This window comes from Sparus aurata, chromosome 11 (genome assembly GCF_900880675.1).
Source record: "Sparus aurata chromosome 11, fSpaAur1.1, whole genome shotgun sequence".
Taxonomy (NCBI): domain Eukaryota; kingdom Metazoa; phylum Chordata; class Actinopteri; order Spariformes; family Sparidae; genus Sparus; species Sparus aurata.
The window spans coordinates 31,204,549-31,232,547 of record NC_044197.1 but is presented as its reverse complement, the minus strand read 5'-3'; the positions used below and the strand labels follow the sequence as shown (position 1 = coordinate 31,232,547).

Here is a 27,999-nt window from a genome sequence, read left to right as displayed (position 1 = left end):
TGTTGCGGTTATCTGAAAACGTTCATTTATTATATAGAAAAAGGTAGCTCTCTTGTGCGATTTGCTGTTGTCATGAAGTCCGTAACACTGTTCTGAGAACATTCTTTGAGCTGGTAACAACTGTAGGATCAGCATTTATTCACCACTGCAGCACCACCCTGAACTCTGCACACCCCCGAGAACACAAACCTGGAATATCAGCCTTCTGAAATAATCATCTTTTCTCTCAGAGAATATTAGTACGCTTCAGTGACTAGGTCACTTTAAAGTATTAAACTCCTAGGAGTTAGTTTAACAGTTTTACTAACTCCGACAGCTGTAAGGCCATGAGCCGTGACAAACGGGGGAAACGTCTGCTACAACACAAAAACTGAATGGTCCGTATCTCCACGTACCATTTAACATTAAATTAATCTGTGAAGTCTAATAAAAAGCAGTCAAAGTGCTTCTTCAAATTAAAGATATGGTGAAAATCAATAACATGAAGATTTAATCAACATAAAGTGTTATAAAAATTGCATTGCGTTTCAAGGGGCATAGAGTTAACAGTAGAAAATAAAGTAAAAAACAAAGAACTCTCTCTCTGGTCCACAAGCATGATCAGAATCTTTTGGAGGGAGCAAACTATTTAATGCATTTTAGAACATCAAGACCGGCAGTCCTGGTTCCAGAGTTTTCCATCCCTGATACTGAAATCCTGGATGTTGTTATAGGTGAGCAGAAGTTAGAGGGGTGTGACAAAGTAGTCTGCAGGTTTCTGGTAGCTGTGTGTTTGCTGGTTGTGTGTTTGGATCTGTTCCTGCTGCTGCTGCTGGATGATCTGCCGGACTTCCTCCTCCAGCTCTGGCGGGATGATGAGCTGGTCATCAGGGTCCGGCTGGGCAGGGGCATTGAAGTAGCCCCCCTGCTTCCTGACGGGAGCATCGGCTGCCTCCTCTATGAGGTCCTGGTTCTTTCCTTGGCAGGCCACAGAGCCATTAGCTCGAGCCCTGCGGCCCAGAGTTCCTGACTGAGGCTCCCTGCTGAGGCAGGGAGAGGAGGGAGGGACGGGGGAAGGAGAAGGGGAAGAGAAGGGAAGAGGTGCTGGCTCATGATGCGAGACGACAGCAGGAGGGATGTTTGTGCTTGATTGAGAGTGATCATGTGTTTGGGGTGCTGGGCAATCGTGGCGATGCAGACAGTGGACGTCAGCCTCCACCTCCACCCGGCTGCCGTTAGAGAAGACGCCTGCAATGGGCTCCTCGTCCTCGCTGTCGACGCCGTTGTCAGACAAAGCTCCGGAGAACTGTCTCTGGAAGCTTCCACCTCCACAGACAGGTCTCCGCAGGCCAACTCGGCCCGGAAGGTTCAGGTGTGACGTTAGTGGTTCGGTCTGTGGCGGCGGATCCTCTGACGACGCTGTGGATCCCACCTCGCTGCTCATCTCAGATGTGCTGAACTCGCTGCTCAGCTCGCTCACTGTTCCGGAAGAGGCCGGCGGCAGCGGTATGCCGCCATCACCACCTGCTGAATAGGGGTGTGTGCTGTTGTGTGCACCTAGGCCTGGGCTGGGGGGCGGAGGTGGTGGCTCGCAAAAACAGCAGCAGTCTTCTGTGATACTGAGCTGTACGACTACGGCGCTGAGGCTGTCAGAGCAGCCGTAGCTCTGAGCCAGTGTCACCAGCTTCTTTGCAGCAGCCAGAGCGTCTGGAACGTTCCTGACTGCCTCCACCGCCTCGTTGGGAGACAATGAGTCCCACAAGCCCCGGCTGCCCAGGAGGAAGAACTCGTCCTGAGGGGTAAGGGTCACCGTGGAGACATGGGGCCTGGGGGTCACAGACGGACACAGGAAGGAGTATCCCATAATTCTGGTGGAGTCAGTCACACCACTGACTTTGTTATCCTGCAGAGGAGGAAGATAAAGGGCAGCTCTGTAAATTTTAGACAAAATCTGAAATGAGAGCTGCAACTTCTGATGATGTTTGTGGTCAGTTAATCTATGACAGTTTTCCTTCATAAATGAGTGAGTTATAAATCAAAATTCAACTGCTGTTGATCAGCAAATCATTTCAGCACTAGTGAAACACAAGAAAGACATGAGTTTGTCTTACCTCTGTGATGATAGCGTTATGTTGTCGGACCCTCTGATACTCTGCCTCCTCTTTGACGGTGTGTGTGGTGGAGAGTTGCATAGCTTTCCCATCGCGGCACAAAACCGCCTGGCACCTGCCGACGTTGGCAGCCTTCAGGGTGAAGCAGCCGCCGTGCTCACCAAGAGCCACCGGGTCGTGTCTGATATGACATAATGCTGCGGAGCCGCCCATCCTCTGGCCTGCTGTGCCCAGTTTCCTGAAGGAGAAAAACAGACACACACTGAGCTGTGTAGGGGGGGGGGTGTGTGTGTACATGTTCACAGTCACAAAGAGCTGTGAACGTTTTCTCTGTGTTGTTGAAGGAATCATATAAAGCTGTGTGTTTACCTTTGCATGGTGAGGAAAGTGTTGGTCATATAATCTTCCCGCCTCTGGCCCCATTGAAGCTCCTCTGCCAGCACGTCTCCCATGGTGCACTGCAGCAGGTAAGGCACCTCAACGTTCTTGTCTCCGTCAAAAACGCCATACAGAGCTTCACGGATCCCACAGAAGCTGTCGAGGGCCAGAGCAGCCACACACAGCCTGAGGACACAAAAATCGCAACATCAATACGTTATTTATGTTTAATTCAAAGAGACCGAGATGATAACCGACAAAACGCCCCCACCTTGAAAATGACCACTTTACTCATTTACTTAAATATGTTCTTATAGACTTTGATGGATAAACAAATTAATTCCACGGGAAGAAACGAGAGAGAGTGGGAGGACTCACTTGTTTTTGACTCCAGAGGCCTCTGTGTAGCCATGGCTCCAGACAGCCGGGGCACCATGGCGCTCATTCACACATGGAGCTGAAGGTGACGGATCCACCCTGAAACATTTGATGTTGCTGCAGAGAAAAGAAAAAATTATTTTCACAAGTCAAATATATTTCCTTGAGATAATCACTACTGCAGGATCTTTGCGGCTCATACTTGAGGAGCTCCAGGCTCTTGTGGTCCAGGTTGCGACGGGGGTTTCCTGTGAGATCAAGCTCCTGAAGCTTGGGAGGAAGCGTCTCTGGCAGAGTCACTTCAGTCAGCTCATTGCAGCTCAAGTCAACACACTGAGGAAGCGACAGACAAAGAGTCAGTTCAATCTCTGTGTACCTCACTAATTTACAAAACAATTCTAGGTGGATCTTCATTCATCTCAGAATGTCTAAAAAATGTATTAAATAATTGTTATTAATATATCTGCTTAAAAAAAAAAAAGAACTATTTGATTAACTGAACGCTAAACACAGCAGGTCTGTTAGCAACGTGCTATATTTCCCAGAGACAACCCCCATATGATCTGTCTCGTGAGGTGCAGCTGTTGCTGGTTGATATTTTATACATGTGTTTTTACTTTAAAATATTTCATCTCATTTTGAAGCTACTGTTTTGTTATATTGGCTGCAAAAATGTTTTATTCATGAAAACATACATAATCATGAAGCATATACGGATGAAATATTGTCCCCAACCTTACTCCATACACACACACACACACTTGTGCACAGACAGAAGAATGGAGCAGTCGTTTGGGTTCAGAGAAAGGCAGATTAGGGAGTTACGGGGAGATTACAAAGGATTTCCTGATTTGGCCTAACCCAATAATGAACACGGAGGTAGATGGACAGACAGATATAAAAAGGGACTGGGGAAACATTTTATTTGTCATCAGAGTGAAGTGAGGTTGTCGGTTTTTGAGAATTTTTGACTTCCCAAATTAATTCCACAACACACCTGACTTGGATCACAGCTTGATCTGCTGGTGTGTGTGGATGTTTTGCGTAGTGGAGAGAGGTATGTACATGTTTACACACCAGAGCTAAATGAAAGGAAGCTGTGCCTAGAACACCTGCGTGCATCAGACTAACCTTGATCTCTGGCAGCTGGAGAACCTCTGGGAATGCGTTTATGCAGTTGGAGTGGGCGGAGAGAGTGTGCAGACGCTGGCAGCTGAGGATGGTGGTGGGCACCGCCCTCAGCCTGTTGCCGCTCAGGTCCAGCTCCTCCAGCTGCTCCAGCCGTGCCAGTTTACTGCAGGAAAGGGAGATACGGTTATATCAGAACGCTGCCACTGCAGACTTTATTTTTGGGAGCCACATTTTTCAAACTCATCTCTCCTGTGTCTGCAAGCAGATTCTGGTGCCAGGCTCAGAATTTAGCCTGGATCATAATGTACTGTGTTTGTAGGATGAAGACAACTCATAAAAGCAAAGGAATGTGAGTTAATGTAAGCCTTGGGGGCCTACGAGTCTGAAAATAGGAGCACAAAACTGGGTGATGTTCTCCCATCACACACAGTGAGAGGAAGTCTCATATCTTAACATCAGTGTGGTCAGAGATCTTAGTCTCGAGGATCTCCGGAGGCTACAATTGCAGGTGTATTATCGGACCGGGGTTCCAGAGATCCAGTGTGACGTCAGGCAGTTGCCAGCATTGCCAGCAATTTTGCACCTTTTCATTGTCCGCTGTCTTTTCTGTATTCTTTCAGCCATGGCCGTTTTATTTCATCTTAAACTGGCCCTTTATGCTGGCCCTCAGTGCACCCTCAGTCTGAAACAAGCCATTTTACCTTCTGACTCTGTAAGGCCTGCCTCTCTAAAAGCCCTCTTACTTTTGATTGAACAAACTTCCAGAAGCTTGCTGAGAGGCAGCATTCATCAATCAGACAGCAAAATGAGCATGGCTTTATCCTTTTGCCAGTGCATTCAGTGGTGTAGTGAGTAGAGCACTGACCTTGATGGAGGCCTCACTGGTTACCATACAAATACACAACTTCATAACTTTATTTACTGATTTTGATGAAACTAGATCATATTTTATGTAGAAAAACAACTCTGATTTACATTGGTTTTCTGATGGACAGACAGCTTTACTTGGAGCTTAGCTAGTTAGCTCAGTTAGCCATTCAGCTAGTTAGCTCAATTTGCAGCTATAGATAGCAGTCATTTTAGCTATCTGACTCTGCTAGGCCTGCAAGAGGTGTCTACATCTCTTATACAGGAGCTTTGGACCACCAGGAGAGGGAGGTTTTCAGACTCAGTATGAGGAGATGTAGCGGGAAGGTTCTGCTAATGGGACTGCTAACTGCAAGGAAAACTGGCAAATGGTTACTTTTACCATCAAGTAAATCTATTTTACCATCCATCAGGAAACTCTATAAATCACAAAGAGTCGAGGCAAAGCAGCTGGAAAACATCCGAGGGAAAACCAGAAAATATTTTCCCGATAAAATATGATCCTGATCAGATTCCTAGTTGGACATGCTGTAAATCTTTTTGGAGCGAGTGGATTGACGTGTCCTTGTACTTCATGCATTTCCAGTGAATGAGCTGAAGACCAAATCATCAGATCATCATTAAACAAGGAAAAAAATATTAAAAACCTAGTACTCAGAGCAATATGAAACCTGAGCTCTTAGCTCACAGGGATTACTTTTTACACAGCTCATAATTTGAAACTTTGGCCACGTTTAACATCAACAACTAACTCTGTAACATGACAACATGAAAGAAACTAAGGAAAAGCATCATAGGTCCCATTTAATAACTCCAATGAAAAACACTTTTGGGAGCGTTTATGTGTGACTTTTTCATTTCTATTTGCTACTTAATCAAAGTCCAACACTGATCAAATCTATACCTGGCAGTGAAGGTCTGCAGCTGGTTGTAGGCAAGGTGAAGAACTCTGAGGTTTTTGTGTCCAGTCAACAGAGGCACACATTTGTCTGTCAGGCTGTTATTGGTCACATAGAGCTCCTCCAGGCTGCTGAAGCTGTCCTCTGATAGGCTGGCTGCAGGGAGGTTCTCCAGCTTATTGGCTGACACATTTAGGTATCGCAAACTGTGATGAAATCCCAACAGAGGAGACAAAGTTAGTGCTTGAACAAATCACTTGTCAAAAATAAGACTGGTGGTAAGGGACAAAGTGAGCTCGGAGAAGTAGGGTAAGAAGAGGGATGTTGTGTCATTGTGTTCACCTCTGTGCTTTAATGAACAGGTTGTGCGGTAGCTCAGTCAGATTGTTGTGCTGGAGGTCCAGGACCTCCAGCGGGGATCTCTCCAGCCTCTCAGCCAGCTGACACACCTCATTCCACCCTGCCAGCAGTTTTCTCAGGCTCCCACTGCACATCAACCTACAACACATTAACACACCGTGAGCTCAGCCTCTCTGTGTATGGACTGTAAATCTGAAGAGAAGACAGAAAAGCACTCTGTGTAGCCCTTTGTTACAGTGACCTTATGCTGAAGTAACTCTTGAATCACAACTGGCCATAAGGAGAGGAAATGAATGAGTACTTGAGCTGGTGTTGGAATTGTATTTGTGCTTCATGTTGTCTGTAGATGGACAGAGCATCATCATCATGCATGTATGCACATTGAAAATGCTGTGATCAAATGATCTGAAGGCTACGGTACATGAAAATAGCCCTGAATCAGTGTGGGTGTGTTGCTACAGGTAACGATGAAACCTTTTCAATTAATACATCTGAGTCCAAAGACTGATCAGCACTGCCAGAGAGCCGCAAAGAAACACAGTGACGTCTTTGGAATGATTAAGGAGGCTGTATTTGAAACGTCTGTCCGAAAGTCGGGTGAGACAGAACTTGAACAGTGTATTTGTGTGTTATCGAAATAATCTGAAAAATTAGTTCCCAGCTGAAATAAATTGATGTCAAGGACCCCTCAAGTCAGAACAACAAAGAAGAGTGACTTCCCAACTGGGGATATAAGACCATCCAGGGAGCATGTGAGTGCAGGGTACCTTCAAGAAGGTATACCTTCTATAAGCTTGATGCATCTAATCACCAGCTTTGTGTTTAAAGTCCTTTAGACTATAATGAGCTCTTTACACGTCAGCTTCTGTGTTCATGTAATACGGCTCACTCACTTCCGGTTGCCTAGAGATGGTGCTCTTCTACAGTAGATGCCTGACAGACCGGCCGAAGATGACGATTAACGATGTCCATCGCATTTGTAAAGCGTCAGCGAAAGCCCTGAAGAGCAAGCTGGAGAAGGGATTTAGCATGTACGCGAATTCTTATGTGTTTGAATATGAAGGTGAGTCTCCTATACTTGTGTCTTTGTGGTTGGGATAGCTGGAAGCTATGGTGCTAGGCTAGTCACCGACAACAGTTACAACAGTAAACATTGAGCCTACTCTCGGACAATGACGTATGACAGTACAGCACATAACTGAATTATTGTTGTAAACTTGCTTGAGTACATTTTGCTTTAATCTGTGTTTGCCATTGTATGTGTCAAATGAAAATGAGTCTCATATGCTTGTGTCTTTGTGGTTGGGATAGCAAGAAGCTATGGTGCTAGCTAGGCTGGTTGCAACAGTAAACACTGAGCCTACTCGCGGACAATGACATGCCATAAAATACCAAATAATAGCCGGGGCGTTTATTTGTTTCAATCACTTAACAGACCAGACGGCAATTGGGGACAGGCGTTTAATTGCCCGTTTGCTGATAACTCATCCCCGCATTTTTATCACAAGCTCCTCACCAGCCTTCGTCCTCCCTCCAGCAGGCAGCCTGGCCCTGTTGCTCTCCTCCTCGGACAGACGCTGAAGCTGGCGAAGTTTGTGACATTTTCATCCCGGATTTTTGAGAGGAAGGAATTAAACGCCTGTCCCCAATTGCCGCCTGGTCTGTTAAGTGATTGAAACAAATAAACGCCCCGGCTATTATTTGGAATTTTACGGCATGTCATTGTCCGCGAGTAGGCTCAATGTTTACTGTTGCAACCAGCCTAGCTAGCACCATAGCTTCTTGCTATCCCAACCACAAAGACACAAGCATATGAGACTCATTTTCATTTGACACTTACAATGGCAAACACAGATTAAAGCAAAATGTACTCAAGCAAGTTTACAACAATAATTCAGTTATGTGCTGTACTGTCATACGTCATTGTCCGCGAGTAGGCTCAATGTTTACTGTTGTAACTGTTGTCGGTAACTAGCCTAGCACCATAGCTTCCAGCTATCCCAACCACAAAGACACAAGTATAGGAGACTCACCTTCATATTCACACGCATAAGAATTCGCGTACATGCTAAATCCCTTCTCCAGCTTGCTCTTCAGGGCTTTCGCTGACGCTTTACAAATGCGATGGACATCGTTAATTGTCATCTTCGGCCGGTCTGTCAGGCATCTACTGTAGAAGAGCACCATCTCTAGGCAACCGGAAGTGAGTGAGCCGTATTACATGAACGCAGAAGCTGACGTGTAAAGAGCCCATTATGTGCTACATAAGCCATTAAACCTCAGCTATCCACCATTTCTTCTGAATCTGAAGGACCTCCACCTACATAGTTTAATTGTGAAACAAACTTGTGGGCCTATGCTGCAGGTGTTTGTGTGTTTGTGACATGCTCACCATACGGGCAGCTCTGTAATAGCATTATGGTTGATGTCCAACACCTCCAGTTTGCTGCTCTCAGACACCCACTCGGGGACAAATCCCAGCTTGTTCCTTTAAGAAAACAAATAGTCAGCGCCCACTGAGAACAAGAACACAGCCTTCTTTCCCACACAGTAAATAGGACAGTTAAGTATTCATAAAGTCTTCATACCAGGACAAATCCAGAACAGTCAGATTCTCTGGCACCGGCTGCACTTCCAGCAGCTTCAGCTCTACAATCACAACATGCAGAATTTTTTTAGAGTCTGACTGTGATTGTGCATGTAGTGTCAGATAGGATCTGTTTACCATCGATACAACACACAGCAAACGTTTGTACCATTGTGTGCAGCGTGCAGGCTCTTGAGGGCATGGCCACTGACTCTGAGGATGGAGAGAGTGTTTCTGTCACAGCGGAGGAGCTCCAGCCTGCAGAGAGGCATGATATCCAGCTCCTGTAAACCAGCGTCTCTCAGGTCGAGCTGGATGATGTGGACCAGCTGATTTGACTGTCCGACTGTCACCTTTTGAAGCTGGTTTAATCTGAGAACAGAAACATAAGGAAATACTGTAGAAAGTGGGACAAACTGAACTTGAATTATTTGGTTTTAAGATTTTTGAATCAGGACAAAATGATGCAGAAATAACAGAGAAGATTCTTCCAGCAGCATCTTGGAAAGTGTTGGATTTTAGATGAGCTGCATCTAAAAATATGTCCTTGTGGATTATGTTTACCTGAGATCTATGTGGCGAGCAGGCAGCCACTGCAGTCCAGCTATATCCAGGACAGAGAGCTGGTTCCCTGCCAGACAGAGTCTCTCCATGCCCCGCAGCTTCTCTAGGACGGGAGGGACACAGCTGAAACAGTTGAAGGACAAGCCGAGGTAGGTCAGGCCCTCCAGAGAGCCCAGTTCTACGGGAAGTGAACTCAGGAAGTTACCATCCAGGAGAAGAGTCTGCAGGCTGGATACAACAAGAGAAGGGAGTCAAGTTGAGAGTGATGATTTACCTTGACATTCATTTTCATCCATGTTTTAACAATATCCATGAAACTCGCAATAAAGGCAAGGAAAAACACTTGCCTTCACTGAAATTAAAACTGTAATGGCTAAACTAATCCTCTTAAATTATCGTTTGAACTTGTCCTTATAATTAATCTATTTTAACTTAGTTGTGTATCTAAATATGAGAGTACTAACTATTATTTTATCTTTTATCATCACTTGATTTCAACTGTTTTAACATCATTGTTTCTCTTGTATTGATTTACTGTACTTTTGCACTTTTTTCATTATAAATCTCTAGCTTTGGCTGTAATTTTACCTTGTAAAGCAAACTGAATTGAATTGATGTATGAAATATGCCATAGCAATAGATGTGCCATGTGTTGCCATTTTGGAAGTAGAAAATGATAGCAATACCCTTATATTTTACATCTACTATGCATAACAACTGTGAGGAAAAATGCTGAAATGTGTCTGAAAGTGGATTTATTTCCATCCAGTGCTAGGAAACTTGCAATTGACTTACGATATGTTACATATACACACATGCAAAAACAAGTGTTTATGCACACACACAGATACAATTTGCTGTTGGACACAATAACTGAGCGCTTGACCCCAAATTCCCTGAAATGCAGAGACAGCAGCAGCATGACTCTGCAGTCTGATCACCTGGACAAAACCTCTGCACCATCAGGACAAGAGTCTGGTGCTCAGCCATTTGTTCACTTAATACAGAGAGGGATTAATCTGCACTGATGGAAGCACACTGACAACAACTCCTGCCTGATGTCTCTGTCAGCAAAGTGCAGGTCACTGAGGATAAACTCTGCGCTTGGGCAAATACCTGCCAAATGTTCATCTCTGTTATCATTAATAATTGCAGAACAGACATCACTTACTTGTGCATGGTTCCTATGTCTGCAGGCAGTGACGAGAGACGGTTTCCAGACAGGTTTAACTCCGTTAGCGAGGAGTTGTCACACAAGGCCAGAGGAAACTCTGACAGAGTGTTATTTGACAGACTGAGGCTTCTCAGTTTACAAAACCTAGAGAGTTACAGTGAGAGTCATTGAGATAAAGAGAGAGGGAGAGGAAGAAGAGGGCAGAAAAAGAGGGACAGAGATAAATCTGTCAGTGCTGTAACCAGATTTTCTTCTCAATGAAGGCTCCAACAAAAACACTTTTTTAGTTATGCAACACCTGAGTCATAAGAAGAAGAATTATAAGAGGAAGCCTACACAGGGTCTCAAGGATTCAACAAAAAAAAAAAAACACTCAGTGTACACGTACTAATTAAAGCTCAGTGTTTACACGACTAAAAGTTTTCACCATAACAATGTAGTGTCTGGTTTTGGTAGCGTGCGTGCGTGCGTGTGTGTGTGTGTGTGTGTCTTCCTTGGCCTGCTTAACCTAATCCAGTTCACAGAGGGGTCAGTGTGAAAGACTGAGGACTGAGGAAAGTCATACCACGAGAAAAACACATTCCTCACAACACTGCCTGGGAAGTGTCTTTTTGGAGGAACAATGGCTGTGTATATATACACACAGTATATACATGTTCATTTCATCACGTATATGTCAGGGTTTGACATCATGTTCTCTTGACAAACAGTGGCAGCAGAGGCGCCAAAATCAAGAAAAACTGCTGAAGGTAAATAATGGATCAGAAGTTTAAAGAAGAGATTAAAACAAAGATTGCTCTGCTTCCTTTAGGAAATAAAATTTTTGTTAAAAAAGTTTACAGCTTGATGTTCATGATGCGTGTGGACATTTAGATAACAGCGGTGTTTTCCACACCAAGACTTTACTTAGGCTGCCTGCCTCGGTATATTAACAGCCACCCATTTATATCTGGCAAACCATTTTTACAGTTAATACTTTTTTTATCCAACAAGAGAATAACACCATCCGTGTAAGATAAATAGGACACAATCTGCCCTCGCTACACATCTCCCTTCTACTTTCAATCACACATTAGTATTAATTCCCTCCTGTAAATGCAGTGATTATGATGCAACCTCTCCTATTTGATCTGAGTCTACTCATGTCATTGTTTTGTACAAACTTGCATTGCACCTTGTTGCAATGCCGTTCTATTTCAAGCCTCCTCCACACAAAGCTCGCCTACTGAAAAAAGAATCCCAGGTGAAAAAATTCTAAATGCAAGGTGTGTTTTTCGGGCAACTTTATAAATCTGAATGCTGATGACGTAAGCAGACGACGTTGCCGATACAGAAAGCAGAGGCAAGCCGGTGTGGCTGCATTAACGTGGACAATTAAGGCAACACTATGTAATGTAGGCAAACTCAAAGTGATTCTAAATCAAAATAATTGATTAACCGCTTGCAGCTGAGAGTCGTTACTGAAATATGGATTGACACACAGATGTGGCATTTTCGGCTTGGTAAAAATGTTAAAAATTGAGGATATTGGCAAATTGGTGCTTAAGGTATGACAGAGCACAATGTTCCAAAATAATGCTGCTAAATTCATTTGTAGGTCTGGATCCTATTTTATTCTCATTTTGCTCAGATGCTGTTAAAGCTGTAAAAACACATTATTGTAGCTACCTGGTGAGTTAGATTTGATCTCAGTAAGCATTTCAGATTAAAAGTATTTTGATAAGGCACTTACAAAGAAAGAGCTTCAAATGACTGTGATATTGGACAAATTGGACCAGCTGCTCTGGGAAACAAGGAAAAGCCCTGTGTCCCAGACGGCGGGTGGCTGCATGTCAAATCTCTCATCACCAATGTGACTCTCTTTTAATCATCCAAACTTCACAATCTCCCACTCAGACGTCATCTGTAATTTGATCCAAGCTGCTTCCTTTCTAAAGCATATGGTAGCTCCAAAGACAGTTAAAGTCATTGAGGGACGTTCCACATCCAAAAGAGAAAAAAAACAAAGAGGGGAATACTGCTCTTCATCTGTTGGCTCCTCCTGTTTTTGTGTTCCCTAACACACAGGGTGCAGTAGATTCAGTCTGAGTGTAGTGAGTGCAGGAGTGACATAAACTCACCTGGTAAGTGCTGGAACACCTTTGTGCAGGGAAATAAAGTTGTTTTTGAGATTGAGGTGTGTGAGGTCATGGCTGTAAAAGAGCTGAGCAGGCAGCTCCTCCAGGCTGCAGCAGGACAGGTCAACTGAGTTCACCCTCTGGGACGCAATCTGACAGAGAGCGACGGACAGGACAACGTGATGAGCAACTTGTGACAACGACAAGATGTATAAAATCCTGCGATCAGCCTCATGATAAATAAACGTTACTGCGGACATGTAACTCTAAGTACCTTTGAGGCTGTCCTGTGCCAGCGGAGATGCTCAGTGTAGGAGTCATAGCTGATGTAGTATGTCTGACTCTGAGCACCAGCTGAGCTGAAAGCCAGACAGTGATTGTGTCTCCTCACCTCCTCCACCTAAAGGACAGAAAACATTTTAATTTCCATTTTTCTAAAAGTAAAGTGTTAAAGCCCAAATCCATCCTTTTCTGCTTGGAAAAGTCACACTCCAACTTTAAGAACCCACCACAAGGAGTATGAGCTTTAATTAAAACCCACCTAAAACCCAGACGAAAACATGTTGCACATCTGATCTTAACATACCACGTTATATACGTTATATATATTATACCGAGGACAGGAGAGGACGCTGGCGCTGCTTGTTCGCCGCTTCTCCTTTCTCTTTTTCTCTTTCTCAGTTTGTTTAACTTACTGATTTAACTGAGAAAATAGTCTACAATAGTGTACTTGTTACCACAATTGCTGTAACCGAATCTGATGTCTGTCCACCCACCTACTGCCGTTGTACTCCTGGGGGGGGGGTGTAAAACAAAAAAAAAATATGTAAAACTATACATGGATACCAATGGATATTACCATCCCAGGAAGGTAGCTAATGATCATGGTTCAAACCTTGGTTTCCTCTGTATAAAAATCAAGACAACAAACAATTTGAACTGGTTTCTTTATTTACAAATAACCTTTGTATCAGATATACATCTCAGCAGTGGCGTGGACAGACTTATCGAAGGGCAGGGGCGAAAATACAGTGTGTTCTCGCCACTGAAGAGGGCACTTTAGCGTGCCTTTTTGCTCCCAAGAGGGCACTTTAGCGCGCATTCTTGCCACCCAGGAGGGCAGTTTATAATGTTTTAACCAGCCAAGGGGGCAGTTTATTGTGTTTTGTCAAGCAAGAGGGCACTTTAGCACACGTTTTGACTCCCAAGAGGTCACTTTAGTGCTCGTTTTGGCTCCCAAGAGGACACTTTAGCGTGCGTTTTGGCTCCCAAGAGGGCACTTTAGCGCACATTTTTGCCACCCAAGAGGGCAGTTTATCATGTTTTAACCAGCCAAGGGGGCAGTTTAGTGTGTTTTGCCAAGCAAGAGGGCACTTTAGCATGCGTTTTGGCTCCCAAGAGGGCACTTTAGCATGCGTTTTGGCTCCCAAGAGGTCACTTTAGTGCTCGTTTTGGCTCCCAAGAGGACACTTTAGCACGCATTTTTCAACAATTGGACCACGAGGGGGTGGCGACCGCCTAAAAATCCTATAGACACAAGCCTTGAATACCTGTGAATTTATTTAGCTAGGAAGAGTTTTCTAAGAGGATTAAAATGAGCCATTGTACAGCATTCTACAATGTGAAATAAGTTAATTATGAGCAATTCTGCAGACAGTGTTTTCCTTTAGTTAGCGACAAGCTATGTGCCCACTGACAACTTTTGTTGCCACTCACAGAAATAAACCCATGAACAAAAAAATATTCATCCAAGGTAAACATTTTTGGGGGAGAGTTACTCTAGAGACTTGAATGATTAAATAATTATAAACATGTTTGGGGGGAAAATCATAAGAAATGTATGAAAATTGCCTCTTTCCAGGAGGATTTGCATCAACCATGTCTTCAGTCAGAAGTAGCAGGAAGCAGATGATGTCATGTGATAGGAAGCAATTGGAAACTATTTTTTATAAAACAAAACTTTTGTCTAAGTTGTCTACTAGCATATAAGTGGAAAAAGTTGCAGAAGTACCCTTGAGATTTTTTATTATGAGTAGAAAATGACAGTGATACACTTCGGCAACAATTGTTGCCAGTGGGACAAAACGGGTTTCATCTCCTCAAGCCATAAACAGCCCTGCACATAGAAACTACAGAAGAACACTGCAACAATTTCATGGCCTTTTTCAGCTCCAAAATTGACTCCATCCGTGCCATCCTATCTGGCTGTCTCTCCACTCTACCTATCCTGACTGTCGACCCACAGTCTGCGATCTCCCAGCCTCTCCACTGCTTCCCTGAAGTCTCACAGCAAGAGGTTGAGGACATCATCAGGAGGATGAAACCCTCTACTTGTGCCCTCGACCCCTTTCCTACAGCCCTGGTGAAAACAAACATCTCTATCATAAGTCCTCTGATCACCACATTGATAAACTACACCATCCAAGCTGGCCATGTTCCACCTGCCCTAAAAACTGCCATAATCAGACCAATCCTTAAAAAACCCTCCTTCGACCCTGAAATCCTTGCCAACTACAGGCCCATTTCCAACCTTCCATTTCTTTCCAAGGTATTAGAAAAAGCTGTTTCTGTCTGCCTACAGGATCACCTGAAACAAAACAACCTTTTCGAAAGGTTTCAGTCTGGTTTCCGCATCGCCCAAAGCACTGAAACAGCTCTGATGAGGGTCACAAACGACTTGCTGATGACGGCTGATGCTGGCTCACCCTCTCTCCTCATCCTCCTTGACTTGTCTGCAGCATTCGACACTGTCGACCACCTGTATACTTCTCAACCGGCTACATCACACCATTAGACTCACTGACACCGCTCTCGACTGGTTCCACTCATATCTCACCGACAGGACAGAGTACGTCTCCATTGGAGGTGCAAGATCAGGGACACACACTGTCACCTGTGGGGTCCCTCAAGGGTCAGTCCTTGGCCCCACCCTTTTCACACTCTACATGCTCCCCCTTGGCCAGATCATCAGTCGCTTTGGAGTCTCATTTCACTGTTATGCAGATGACACACAACTGTACATTAAAATGGACTCAAGCCCCTCTGCAACTTTGCTTCCACCATCACCATTTTCTACTATCACCACCTGTCTGGAGGAGATAAAGGCGTGGATGAAGCACAACTTCCTGCAGTTAAACAGCTCCAAAACAGAAGTCATACTTGTTGGCACCCCTCACCAGATCCACTCATCCTCCATAACCAGCATCACTTTTTCAGGGCAGGTCATTCCCCTCTCCACATCCGTCACTAACCTTGGGGTCATATTTGACCCTCACCTCACCTTTGAGGCTCACATCAAACGTCTCTGCAAAAACTCCTTCCATCACCTCAGAAATATTGCCAAACTCCGACCCTCACTCTCCTTTCCCGACGCCGAAAAGCTCATCCATGCCTTCATCTCCTCCAGGCTGGATTACTGCAATGCACTACTGATTGGAACCCCCAGCAAGAGCATCCAAAGGCTCCAGTATGTGCAAAACAGTGCTGCTAGGATCCTGATGAGAGTGCGAAAGTATGAACACATCACACCCATCCTCCATGCACTTCATTGGCTTCCCATCTCCGCCAGGATTGATTACAAGGTCTCCCTCCTCACTCACCAGTGCGTCCATGGCAACACCCCCTCCTATCTTAAAGAACTGCTAACCCCACAAACCTCATCTCGACCCCTCCGCTCGACCAACTCTCACCGTCTCCAGCCCCCCAGGACTAAGTTCCGCACCTTAGGGGACCGAGCATTCTGTTCTGCCGCCCCTCGTCTATGGAACAGCGTCCCTGAATACATGAGGGCACCACAGACTGTTGAATGTTTTAAAAAAGGAATTAAAAATTTACTTTTTAGCAGAGCCTATGACCACTAAGTTGCTATTGACTTTCAGGTGTTTTTCTTTTTCTTTTTCTTTTTTTCTTTTACTAATGTTTTTCTTTTATTGGTGCTTTTCCTGTAGCACTTTGAGATTTATCTAAATGTAAAGTGCTTTACAAATTAAATATATTATTATTATTATTATTATTATTATTATTATTATTATTATTATTATTATTATTAAAATATAGACAGAACATTTTCAGAGTGCCTTCATCAGAGTGGTGCCTGACATTTATCTTGTTTCAATTCATCAACGATGTGACTTAAATTTTTATTTAAATTAATAGTAATAACTGAATTTAGGCTGTATAACATACAGCTGCAGAATAAAAAAAGTTTTTTTTACCACAGAGAGGAATTCTGCCCCTTTAAGGCTGATAAAGTGGTATGAAGCCAGCATATTAATCAAACAAGTTCGAGACATGAAAGCCCTCCAGAAAGTACCTTTCCCCCAATCAGAGGGAGGATGTGCATCTTGCCGGTGTGGGCGTGTTTCACAGACGACACAATGAGGCAGGTTCCACTCAGTGTGACCTGACGCTTTGACCAGCGGTTCACCGGCAGCGCCAGCTTCCCTTTCCTCACGTTGAACACCCCAGAAAGCTGCACACGTTCAGAGCCGCCCACACTGCGAGGCTTGCCTGGAAAGAGAGAAAGAACCTTAATACATGAGACTGAATGTGATCGTTACACAAACTGATTTTATTGTTAATAAATGGCCTTCTTGCTCAATAAACGTATTATTTTTAGCCATCTGGGTTTTATGAATCAACTCTCAGTTGGGGTTTCTCTCTCAGACAGAGAGAGCGTCAGGAGCTCTGTGTGGTTACGTAAGCGATTTGAAGCTAATAGGCCGTGGGCTGAGAGAGAGAGAGAGCAGTCACTCAGGCGTGATTTGTTACATTAACCCCTCACTGACACAAAAAGCACCCACAATTCAGTTACAGTCACAGGGCAACATAGGGAACTGGACAGAAACACTAAGGACACCAACAGCGCGGAGTTCCCCTGACTTAACTGTGTGTTTAAACACAGCTAAACCAACTAAAACTGATTGACAGAGCAAATCATATAAATAACATAATGCATTTATAATATTCTCTTATGAAACAGTGTTATCTGGGAAGGGAGACACGTGAAGTCTGATCCACTGAGAGGCCTGAAATCAGATTGGCTTGTTATGTAATGTCGTATAACACCAGCACAGAGATCCTCACTGTTGCTTCCTCCAGTGACTTCAACAGAGCGTCACTTAGGTTTCACCGGGACTTACCAATTCTTAACAGTGCTGAATGTTCAACCTCGGTTCTTTTTTAGTCTTCTTTCCTTACTCAGATTTAATTCAGAATTCTGTTAGGAGAACATTTAATATTTGAGATCTTTTGCTTCTTTTGTTGAATGTTAAAAGGATTTTGTAGAAAAAACAAGCTTATGATTTTGAGAGTTCATACTTGTTTTTTTGATTAAAAAAAAAATGAGAGCTGCAACAATTAGTACATTACGGAAGAGGATTAGGGCCACATGTGAATTTTTTTTTAAGTTCTGACTTTAAAGTCAGAATTCCGAGAAAAAAGTCAGATTTCTGAGATTAAAGTCAGAATTCTGAGAAAAAAGTCAGAATTCTGAGATTAAAGTCAGAATTCTGAGAAAAAAGTCAGAATTCTGAATTCTGACTTTTTTTCAGAATTCTGAGAATAAAGTCAAAAAGTCTGCACATGTACATTTTTTTTGAGTTCTGACTTTAATCTCAGAATTCTAAGAAAAAAGTCAGAATTCTGAGATTAAAGTCAGACTTCTGACTGTTTTCTCAGAATTCTGACTTTTTTCTCAGAATTCTGACTTTAATCTCAGAATTCTGACTTTTTTCTCAGAATTCTGACTTTAAAGTCAGAACAAAAAAAAAAATTCACATGTGGCCCTAATCCTCTTCCGTAGTACATAAATCAATAAGTCAGCATAAAGAAAACTATTTTCATAATCAATTAATAATTTCAGTGAGTTTTCTTTCCGGCAACAATGTCATACATTTACTGGTTAGGATTTGCTGCTTCTCTTTTTTTGTTTATACTAAGTAACTGGAGAATCTTTGGGGTTTTGGACTCGCGGTTGGACAAAAGAAGCATTCAGAATTCAATGACATAATTTGGGGCTCTGGGAAATTTTGAGGAGCATTTTTTACAATTTTTTGACATTTCACAGAGTAAAGACAGCCACCATCATTAAACCCCATCAGGTGTTTAGGACACAGTTTCCTGAACTCTTTTCAACTGCACATTAGGTGAGTGCCATCCATTATTTCAGCGCTTTTGATTCTTCATTTCAAGATGAAGAATCTTCCTACATGAAAACTCCCTTTTCCAAGTTCTGTACATACCCTTGGTTTGAACAGGAACAGGGAGCTGTGACAGTACAGACACTGACGATGTTAAATATAAATAAAGATATGATGGAAGCTGCTAAAGGAATAAACTTCCATCAGGTGGTTATAATTCAAATGTGGTCAAAGCTTCAATACAAACAACGATTCAATGCATTATTGATTAGGGCTGCACGATATATCGTTTGAGCATCGTCATCACGATGTACATGTGCGCAATAGTCACATCACAGGGCCAGCGATGTAGGAGGCAAACAAACTCATCTAATTTCAAGGGTACCTGACACACACGCATGCACAGCGATCCGCATATCACATTAGTTCTTATTCAATGTGCGAAAGCAGACCACGCCCCTGCACATGGAGTGAGTGAGTGAGTGTTTTTTCCCAAATCGTGCAGCCCTATTATTGATGTAATTTCACAATCATATACCCCATATGATTGTGAAATTACATTACTTTACCACATCCGCCTGACTGCATAAAGCTGTGATTGGATAAGTGTAATGTAAACATACGATACAACTAGAGCAGATCAATCTGATTCTTTCAAACAGCTCTTTTTAACTAAACAATAAAGAGGAATGTGTATTGTGAGGGCCCACCCTTCCCTGGGTGGTGCAGGCGAGATGTAATGTGTTAATATACACACACATACATGCCCTTTCCTTCCGTCTATTTCTCTGGATGGGGAACATCCTGTCTCTCATCAAGCAGCCAAAACCCGTTTCCTGTTTAAGCTACAACAAAACTTTTTTGGTGTATCTTGTCGATGACGTGTCCTGAAATGCACTAAAGATCTTACCATTTACATCCATGCTTTCTTATCTATAAGCAGCACTTACAAGAATAAACGGGCTAAATCTGAACACCGAGCTGCACAGCTGTGATGCTGTGATTGAGACATCACAAGGATTTAATAATGAGTTTGCTTTTACAGCCTGCAGGTATTGAGTCAGTTTTCAGCAGAAGTATGAGACGAGTTCATCGGGAGATTCTTTGACCTTGTGAAGTGAAGCAGTGAACTCTGGGTACTGCATTTCTGAGTCTGAAACACTGAGGAGGTGAAATCTGAGTTCCACTAAGGTCACTTTTCTCTTACTGTCAGCACAATTTGTGAGTGTGTGTGTGTGTGTGTGTGTGTGTGTGTGTGTGTGTGTGTGTGTGTGTTTGAAAAGGAAAGAGAATACTTGGCAATGTGCATTTTGCAGAGGGGATTATGCTGAGTCAGACTTTGGCCGGATGAAAATCAACATTAACAAACAATGCATCTGCATAAACCGAGAGGACAGGACAGTGTGGAGCAAAACATTCTTTTAGTGAATTAATTGGTACTTTATGTCTTCCAGCCAGGTAAACCGTTTAAAAAAAAAACATCACTTAGCTGAGACTTGATAGTTAACCTTGCTGCATTTTTAAAAAGCCAGAAACGTTGGGACCAGTGACTGTGGAGGATCTTTCCAATTTAACTTCTCATTTCGGCAGCATCATTACATTTGCAGTCACACCACTTCTCTGGAATAGTCCCCGTCATGTCTGAAATACTTCTGCTTCCCTGTTCCAGTTTGGGGTGGGTATCGTGAACTACACTGGTACCGTGACTGCTCAGTAGGGCAGCAACTAATCTGCTGAATATTTTCTTGATTAATCATTAAGTTGTTTGTAGAACCCGACTGCTATTAGGGCTGCAAAATAACGATTATTTTGGTTGTCGACTAATCTAACGATTATTTTATCGATTAGTCGATTAGTCACGATTATTTTGGCAGCATCTGCTTCGACTTTGATTTTACCTCATATTCTCAGAGTAAATTAAAAACCCATGAAACATGCATTTGAAAACATATTTTGAAACACAACTGGATTTTTAATAAGTCAATTGAACTAATAAATACTAATTATTACAGTTTTTAATGATTACATATCTTACAAATGAATTATTATTATGTTATAAATCATTGCGTTAAGTCAAGGTTTACTATTACTGTTTTGTACTGATTTAATATCCTACACATGAAATATAACTGATATTGTTGCTGTCAGACAGAAACCTCTTATATGCAAATTTGACTTATTTTTTCAGAATCAATTTTACTGGCCACCGTCACGTCTGTACACATTATTAACCAATGAACCTATTCAAAGAGCTTGTCTACAGCCAGCCTCTTGTCTGATGACACATGGGGGAGCACAACCACTCTTGTTGTTGTCATTCTGTTGCATTTTTAATAACTATGAATTTTAATAAATGACTTTTTGGTTGCACACTAATGGATGAATATGTCTAAAAAAAATGCAAATCCATTTCAGTTTGATTTGCTTGTAGGTTTGTAGGCTGTTACAGAGTAGAGTTTAGATTCTCTGCCCCAGCCTGTTTTATGTATTTATTTTTTTTAAATAACTTAAAATAATGACTGTATTTCCAGCTACAAAACGCAAATCTCTCTCCTCCCTCCATTGTTTGTGTCGTTGCGTGGTGTAACACGTGAGTGAGTTCTCATGCTGAAAACGTGACTTTTCGCAAACGTGGCGTCACTCCTCGAGATGCAAGAAGAAAGCAAAAATATATTTTTTTACTAAGGAATATGACAAATAGTAACGCACAGTTAGTAACTTTCATCTGATTAGTGGTTTTGGAAATATTAACGAGGTAGATTACACGTTACTGAGAAAAGTGGTCAGCTCATAATTGCAGTTTACGGGCCGGGCCGGGCTAGGACTCAACGTGCACAGGATCGGGTCAGGTTTGATTTTCTGGGCCCGATCTAAGCTCTACTACAGAGTCACATGTAAATTTTATATCATATATTGAAGATAGGAGGTTACCGCTCGAAAATGTTCCCACACTTTGGACGTGTTTGGTCTCGCTTTCTTGCTCTCCTCAATATCATTCATATTCTTCTTCTGCTGCTGCGTCTGCTACTTCTTTGGGGAACCATCTACTTCTACTATGCCACACTGCGGTCTGCATTCTAGTAGTGTTGCTAAAGTGGTTTGCTCCAGCTCAAATCTTTTAAAAAAAAAATGATGATAATAATAAGAACAATAATAAATATGACGCATCCGCGCCAAAAAATTGCGTCGAAATTTTTTTTATAGTCGACGTAATCGATTACGTCGACTAATCATTGCAGCCCTAACTGCTAGGCAGTGTTTGGTGCTGAGGCTATTATATTAGGGAGTTAAAAATTCAGATATAAATATATGTCAGCCAATAAACATTTTTTGCCACAATAGCTCAAATGTGGTTATCTAGCACTTGTTATTGAAATATGTAATGGAAGCAGGATAAATTGACCTCAAAGCACTGAACACAGTTAACTTCACCCAAAATTGAATAATTATATATCACAACAAGCATTGTTTTCTGTACTGCGTTATCACAACCAAAAAATGTCATATTGGCTGATATCAACAACCCATACGCCAATACCGATTTATCTGTGATAGTCCAATATCAGCAAATAGATACATTGACTAGGCTCTTGTTGTTTGATCTATGAAACTTCAGAAATGTTTTGGTTGGGTGGTTTGATCTTATTTGTTTATTTAAGACACTTTAATATAAAAGTGACCATTATATCATTCTCTCTCCCTGCCTGTTGCATGGCTGCGTGTTTGTCTACAGTAGCTGGATGGCCCCTGCTTTCAGCAGACTAACTCTGCGTTATGCTTTGTTCCTATGTCATGTCACTGTGGAAGCCAAGAGGGGGTGAGGGGAGGGCAGGAGAATGTGTCTGACTCTATGTGTAACATTTTCAAGGCAGAGGAATGCCTGTTTCCTACCGTGTCTTCAATAGGCTGTTGGTATGTGAAGTAACAGTAAGACTTATGCTGTTTTTCTTGTTACATACACTCAAAATAACAAAGAAGAGAATTTTTAAAAGGAAAATAACTCATGAATGAATGCAGACTTGAGAGACACACCCAAAACATTTCAGACAGGACTGAGGGTTAATCTAGTAAAACTGCATTCACCATCATCACACCCCGACTCTTTATCTCCACCACCTTTGCTGATGGTGTGAAAACAAGGTCAAAAACAATATCCAGTTGTGCTAATCCCATAAGAGATCATGGCTGTTTTTCCATCCTCTTACCAAGCATGTCAGCAAAACAGGATCTTCATCGATATCAGTAACAACAATAACAACAACAACAGCAGCAGCAGCAGTAGAAGAAGAGAGCCAGAAAGCCTCATGATTTAGGTGTTTGGTGTGCCTAAAGAGCACACCTGTTACCTCCAGATGTGTCTGCCTGTAGGCCTACACACAGAGGGGTTGGGTGGGTTTACAGGATAAACACTGGGTATTGTCCCACCAGGACAATTGCGTACACTTGTTTAACAGTCCAACTGACCAAACACAATGACAGCGCTCATGGTGCGCTGAGAATGGATGAACAATGAATGAGCAGAGACAACTAAAGTGGGATGGTGAAACTACGGCTAGAGGATGACAGCGAAGGGATTTGTGGAAAATAATCATAATGAAAATAGTAAAAATGTCCACAAACATACAGTACATGTCTGCAGGTGTTTCTTTGAATCCATTCACCTGTATAAAATACTGTGAATTTTTCTTCAGCTTAGACTCACCATAGTAGAAGCGTATCAGGCAGCCAATTTCTGGATTCATCCCCTCTCCCTGCACCCTCCATGGGTCTTCAAACCCCAGATTACTGAGGTATTCATTTAATATCTGCAGAGGCCTCTCATCATCTCCCAGCCGCCGCACAGCTCCACCGTGCAGCTGGATGAAGAGAGCCGGGGTCGGACAAGTATTGATGGGCTCTGGCCATCCTTTGCTCCCCACGGGGATCTCAGGGTCAGGCTGGGCAGATGCTTGGCTGGTCAGGGGCCGAGTCTGAGAGCTGCTGGGGTATTTAGAGGGAGGTTTGATTAATTTGGGGGCATCTGTGTTATCATCAGCTCCAGCTCCAGCCTCAGTGTCATTTAACGTGGCGGTGACTTGGCTGGAAGTGCTGCTGGGGTCTGTGGCAGGCAGGTCTGCAGCAGAGTTTCCTGCTGAATGTGTTGGAGAAGAGGTGAGGTCCACTTCATCCGAGGAGCTCTCAAATGGGTCAGGTCCCTCTGTGGCGCTGTCACAATTTGGACTAAGAACTGAGGAGTCTGTGCCTAAACCCAGCCCATCACTGAGAGAGTTCCGGTGCTCTGTGCTCCTCAGTCCACCTGGGCTGAAGTCCTCGCAGGTGCTGCTCTCCATATCTGATCCAGAGTAGACTCCATAACAGTCTGCCACACTCAGGCTCAGATCCACCCCGATCTCATTCAGACAGACCTCAGATGAAGAGTTACTGGCTGTTTTATCATCCAACAAATTAGAGGACAGTTTAGCATCATGATCAAACCGTTTTGTGAGCTCATTCTCCTCTGATTTAATGTTTTTGACATCCACACTGTCACTGAGACTTTCAGTTCCATCAGTCTGTCCATTAGTATCTTTACAGTTATCTTTTAAATCAACTAAAGTTGTAGTTTTGTAGTTAATTCTCAACACAGCACCAGCTTTGCTCCCCTCCAGCTTACTGGCTATCTCTTGAACTGTTGTGTCCGTTGTGCACAGCACCGGCCGCGGGTAGGAGGGCGTGAGCCAGTCGTGGACGTGTATGCAGCCTCGCCGGAGGTCCGATCTCACCCATGTTTTATCCGAGGCCTGAAGCTGCTTGGACTGCTTCTGCCGGAGAAAAGTCCTCCTATCCAGGCTGAGGGTGCTCAGAGGCGAGGCAGAGGGAGCGGGGCTGGCCGCCTCGACGGAAGACACGCCGGGCGAGCAGCTGGTCGGCGGAGCCCCGAGCGACAGATTCCGCTTGTGTCTCTGTTGCCTCCTGCTCAGTAAAGAGTTGACCGAACTGGTGCTGTTAACTGATGTCAGACTATAAATGTTGGCTGTTTTGACGGCGGGCATGTTTACATTTTTGGCCGTACCGCCGATAGCGTTGGCAACTTGGTTTTGATAAATCCCGTTCCTTATCGCAATCTGAAGAAGGGAGGTGGCTGCGAGTCCCTTCCCGAAGAGTTTCGCCTCTGCGCCGCCGCCGTCATCCTCCCCGATTGAGGGTCTCTTCCCCGCAGACAGCGGTGTTAATCCACTCGGCTTCGCGGGATTACTGTCACTGCCAGAATCAAGTACCCCCTGTGGTGTTAATGAAGTTGAAAGCGCTCCGGGCTCGTTTCCCTTCACACTTTCCATCATGTTAGCTAGCGATGGCTGCGTCAGTTAGTTAGCAAAAACAGCCTGCAGGTGAATGCTAGCCTGCGTTAGCTTACAGCCGTTAGCTCGCTCTAGTTGCTGGCTAGTTTGTCCTGGCCAATGTGTGCGGCTCCACTTTAGCTTAGCATGCTAAGGTACTGCGCGGTTCGTCCAAAAGAGTTATTCGCTACATCATCCCATCTCATAGAACGCCCGTTAGCTCGCTCACTGGAGCTAACCGGCTGGTCGACGTGACAAAATACCTTTCTAGTTGGTCGCCATGGAGGCTAGCGCGAGTAGGCGCGACTGTTGCTGAACACACGGATGAGAGTGACGGTCAGCGGGACACGGTGGCCAGGGCGGGGTCTCATTGGATATGAATTATGACGCATTCACGTGCTACACGAAAGCTCGGAATTTGTATAGGCGTGTGTACGTGGGGAAATCCCAGTTATTGCGTGATTCAAACAACTAGTAAAGGGCGAGCCTTACCATGTTTAATGCTTGTTTAAAATGCAAGAAAACAAAACGGACTGTACATTTGGTGTTTTCTGCTTCTCGAATGTGAGTACTCTACACAATTTTGGTGTGTAGGGGCTATTTTTTTTACCTTTTATAATCATTGGGGACAGTATTAAGTTGTTTTTTTTTGGCGGTGGGTGAGGTTATTTTAGAAGCACACACACACACGCACACACAAACACACACGCACGCAGAACAGCCTCAAGGTGTGTGGTTGCACAAGGGCTTGAGTGCCACATGCTCACCCCACCCAGAATTACAACTATTAAGACCAATAATATGATGAAATGTGAGTTAGGTAAGTACAGTCGATGATGTTGTAGGCTAATGTGGATACATGCATAATCAAATACGACAGAGCACCGTGCCCCCCCTCACACATGGGGCACTCATAAATAAAAAAAAAAATAAGAAAACTGCCTCTCTTGCTCTACCAAAAAAGTCAAATGTCCCTGCGTTCAGCAAAACTTAAAATGATGATACCGGCCTCCTCCCTTTCAAACCTCCCTGCAATAATAAAAAACTTACGGATCTCAATGCACCTCTTTTTTTTTTCTATTTTAATAATTTTGAATTTTGTCATTAATAAAATTAGACAGATCGTTTCTCATCAACTGCTTTGACATTTCAATAAATCTGTACCTTCTTGATCAGCACAGTTGATCACTTGTATCTTTTCCCTTCAAAGCACATGAATTCCAAAGAAAGTCTAATCTTAAATGAGCGATGAAGGCAACACAAACTGCAGTAGGTTTATTTACTCATTTATTTTACTAAAACAGTCACATTTTATGTATGCCCGTGCTAGAATATGATGATCTGATGATATGTTTCCTTTAGATTTATAGAGTAAAACTAACCCCACAGTTTACTGTATAGCTTTGAATTTCTTATCAGCACAGATTAGCTGTAACTCGTCCTCTGGCGGCACCTAGTGGAAAAGAGGCTGTATCACCGTGAAAGCCAGTAAATTAGGAAGCATTTATTCTTTCATAAAATGTCAGTGCAACAGTTATTCAGATCCTTCGAAATACCCAAAAGACAATAGAAAAATACTCGTTAGCACTTTATATAATAAAAACCATCATTAATAAATAGTAAATGTAGTTAGTGGTTTGTTTAGTTAGTTTGCTAGTTTGTTAGTTAGTGGAAATCTTGAAGATTTTTGAAAGCGGCAATTGCAGGTTTTCTTCACTGCTTCCCAGACATTCAGTGTCTCCTGTGCGATGTCAGTTGGCAGCTTTACATTTACAAACATCAGTTGCAACTTTTATTATCTGTTTTTTTCTATTTTCTTTTTTGTTTGGCACACAAAAGTTTACATTAAATCATATATGTTCACTGCCTAAGTACTCACCACTCATCAGACGTGTGAAACCCACAGTGAGGATAGTCAAAGTTTGGCCAGAGGGAGCAGAGTCAGTGCTGTGAAAACACGGACTGGAATACGTTTGCCACTCAGGCCACCCTCGACTCCCACACAGACATTGATCTTTATGCCTCCTCCGTTCTGGACTGTATAAACTCCAACATCCGCAGTGTTACAACCCTCAAACGGATCACCACATTCCCTTATCAGAAGCCCTGGATAAACATAGAGGTCCGACTTCTGCTGAAAACACATGGCAACGCCTTCAGATGAGGTGATGCCCAGGCCTATAGCTCATCCAGGGCTAACCTGAAGAAGGGTATCGAAAAGGCCAAGCACAGCCACAAGCAAAGGAACGAGGAGCACTTCAAGAGCAACAGCACTGAGCAGGGTTAATGCATAGAAGGCTGCTGGTCCTGATGGTGTCCCTGGACGTGTCCCAGGGCCTGTGTTGTGCAGCTGACTGAGGTCTGGACTGACATAGTTAACCTAACCTAGTCCCTTAACCAAGCAGCTGTCCCCACGTGCCTCAAAACCTCCTCCATCGTGCCAGTGCCAAAACACTCCACTACAGCGAGCCTTAATGACTTCCGCTCAGTTGCACTCACCCCCATTATCACAAAGTACAAAGAGAGGCTGATCCTGGCTCACTTCAAAACCAGCCTACCACCAACACTGGACCCCTACCCATTAGCCTACCGCCAGAACAGGAGTACAGAAGATGCCATCTCTACGCTGCTTAATTCCGCCCTCTCTCACCTCGACAATGGTAACACCTACTACAAACACCATTGTCAAGTTGGCAGATGACACAGCGGTGATTAGTCTCATTAGCAACGACGATGAGCCGGCCTACAGGGAGGAGGTCCAGCACTTAACAGCGTGGTGCGCCAACAACACCTTGGCTCTCAACACCAAGAAGACCAAAGAGCTCATGATGGCACACACACCCCCATCTGTATCAACGGAATGGAGGTTGAGCGTGTCACCAGCGTCAAGTTTCTGGGTGTCCACATCTCCAAGGAAATTTCTTGGACCCTCAACACCTCCACCCTTATCAAGAAGGCTCACCAGCATCTCTTTTTCCTGAGGAGACTGAAGAAGGT

The 27,999-nt window shown here is 43.5% G+C and overlaps 1 protein-coding gene across 1 annotated transcript; it reads right to left on the bottom strand.

Moving 5' to 3' along the window:
* Positions 1 to 2: 2 nt before the first annotated feature.
* LOC115591464 (PH domain leucine-rich repeat-containing protein phosphatase 1-like) lies at positions 3 to 25,357 on the bottom strand. The gene is made up of 17 exons (XM_030433513.1): positions 23,388 to 25,357; positions 16,858 to 17,054; positions 12,820 to 12,945; positions 12,549 to 12,697; positions 10,426 to 10,572; positions 9,255 to 9,482; positions 8,860 to 9,062; positions 8,692 to 8,752; positions 8,496 to 8,591; positions 6,086 to 6,241; positions 5,749 to 5,949; positions 3,978 to 4,140; positions 3,049 to 3,179; positions 2,847 to 2,963; positions 2,460 to 2,654; positions 2,091 to 2,328; positions 3 to 1,882 (listed from the first exon to the last, which is right to left on the bottom strand). Exons 1-17 carry the CDS (start codon positions 25,003 to 25,005, stop codon positions 725 to 727), a joined length of 5,184 nt encoding a protein of 1,727 aa, XP_030289373.1. The 5' UTR covers positions 25,006 to 25,357; the 3' UTR covers positions 3 to 724.
* Between the last annotated feature and the right edge of the window lie 2,642 nt (positions 25,358 to 27,999).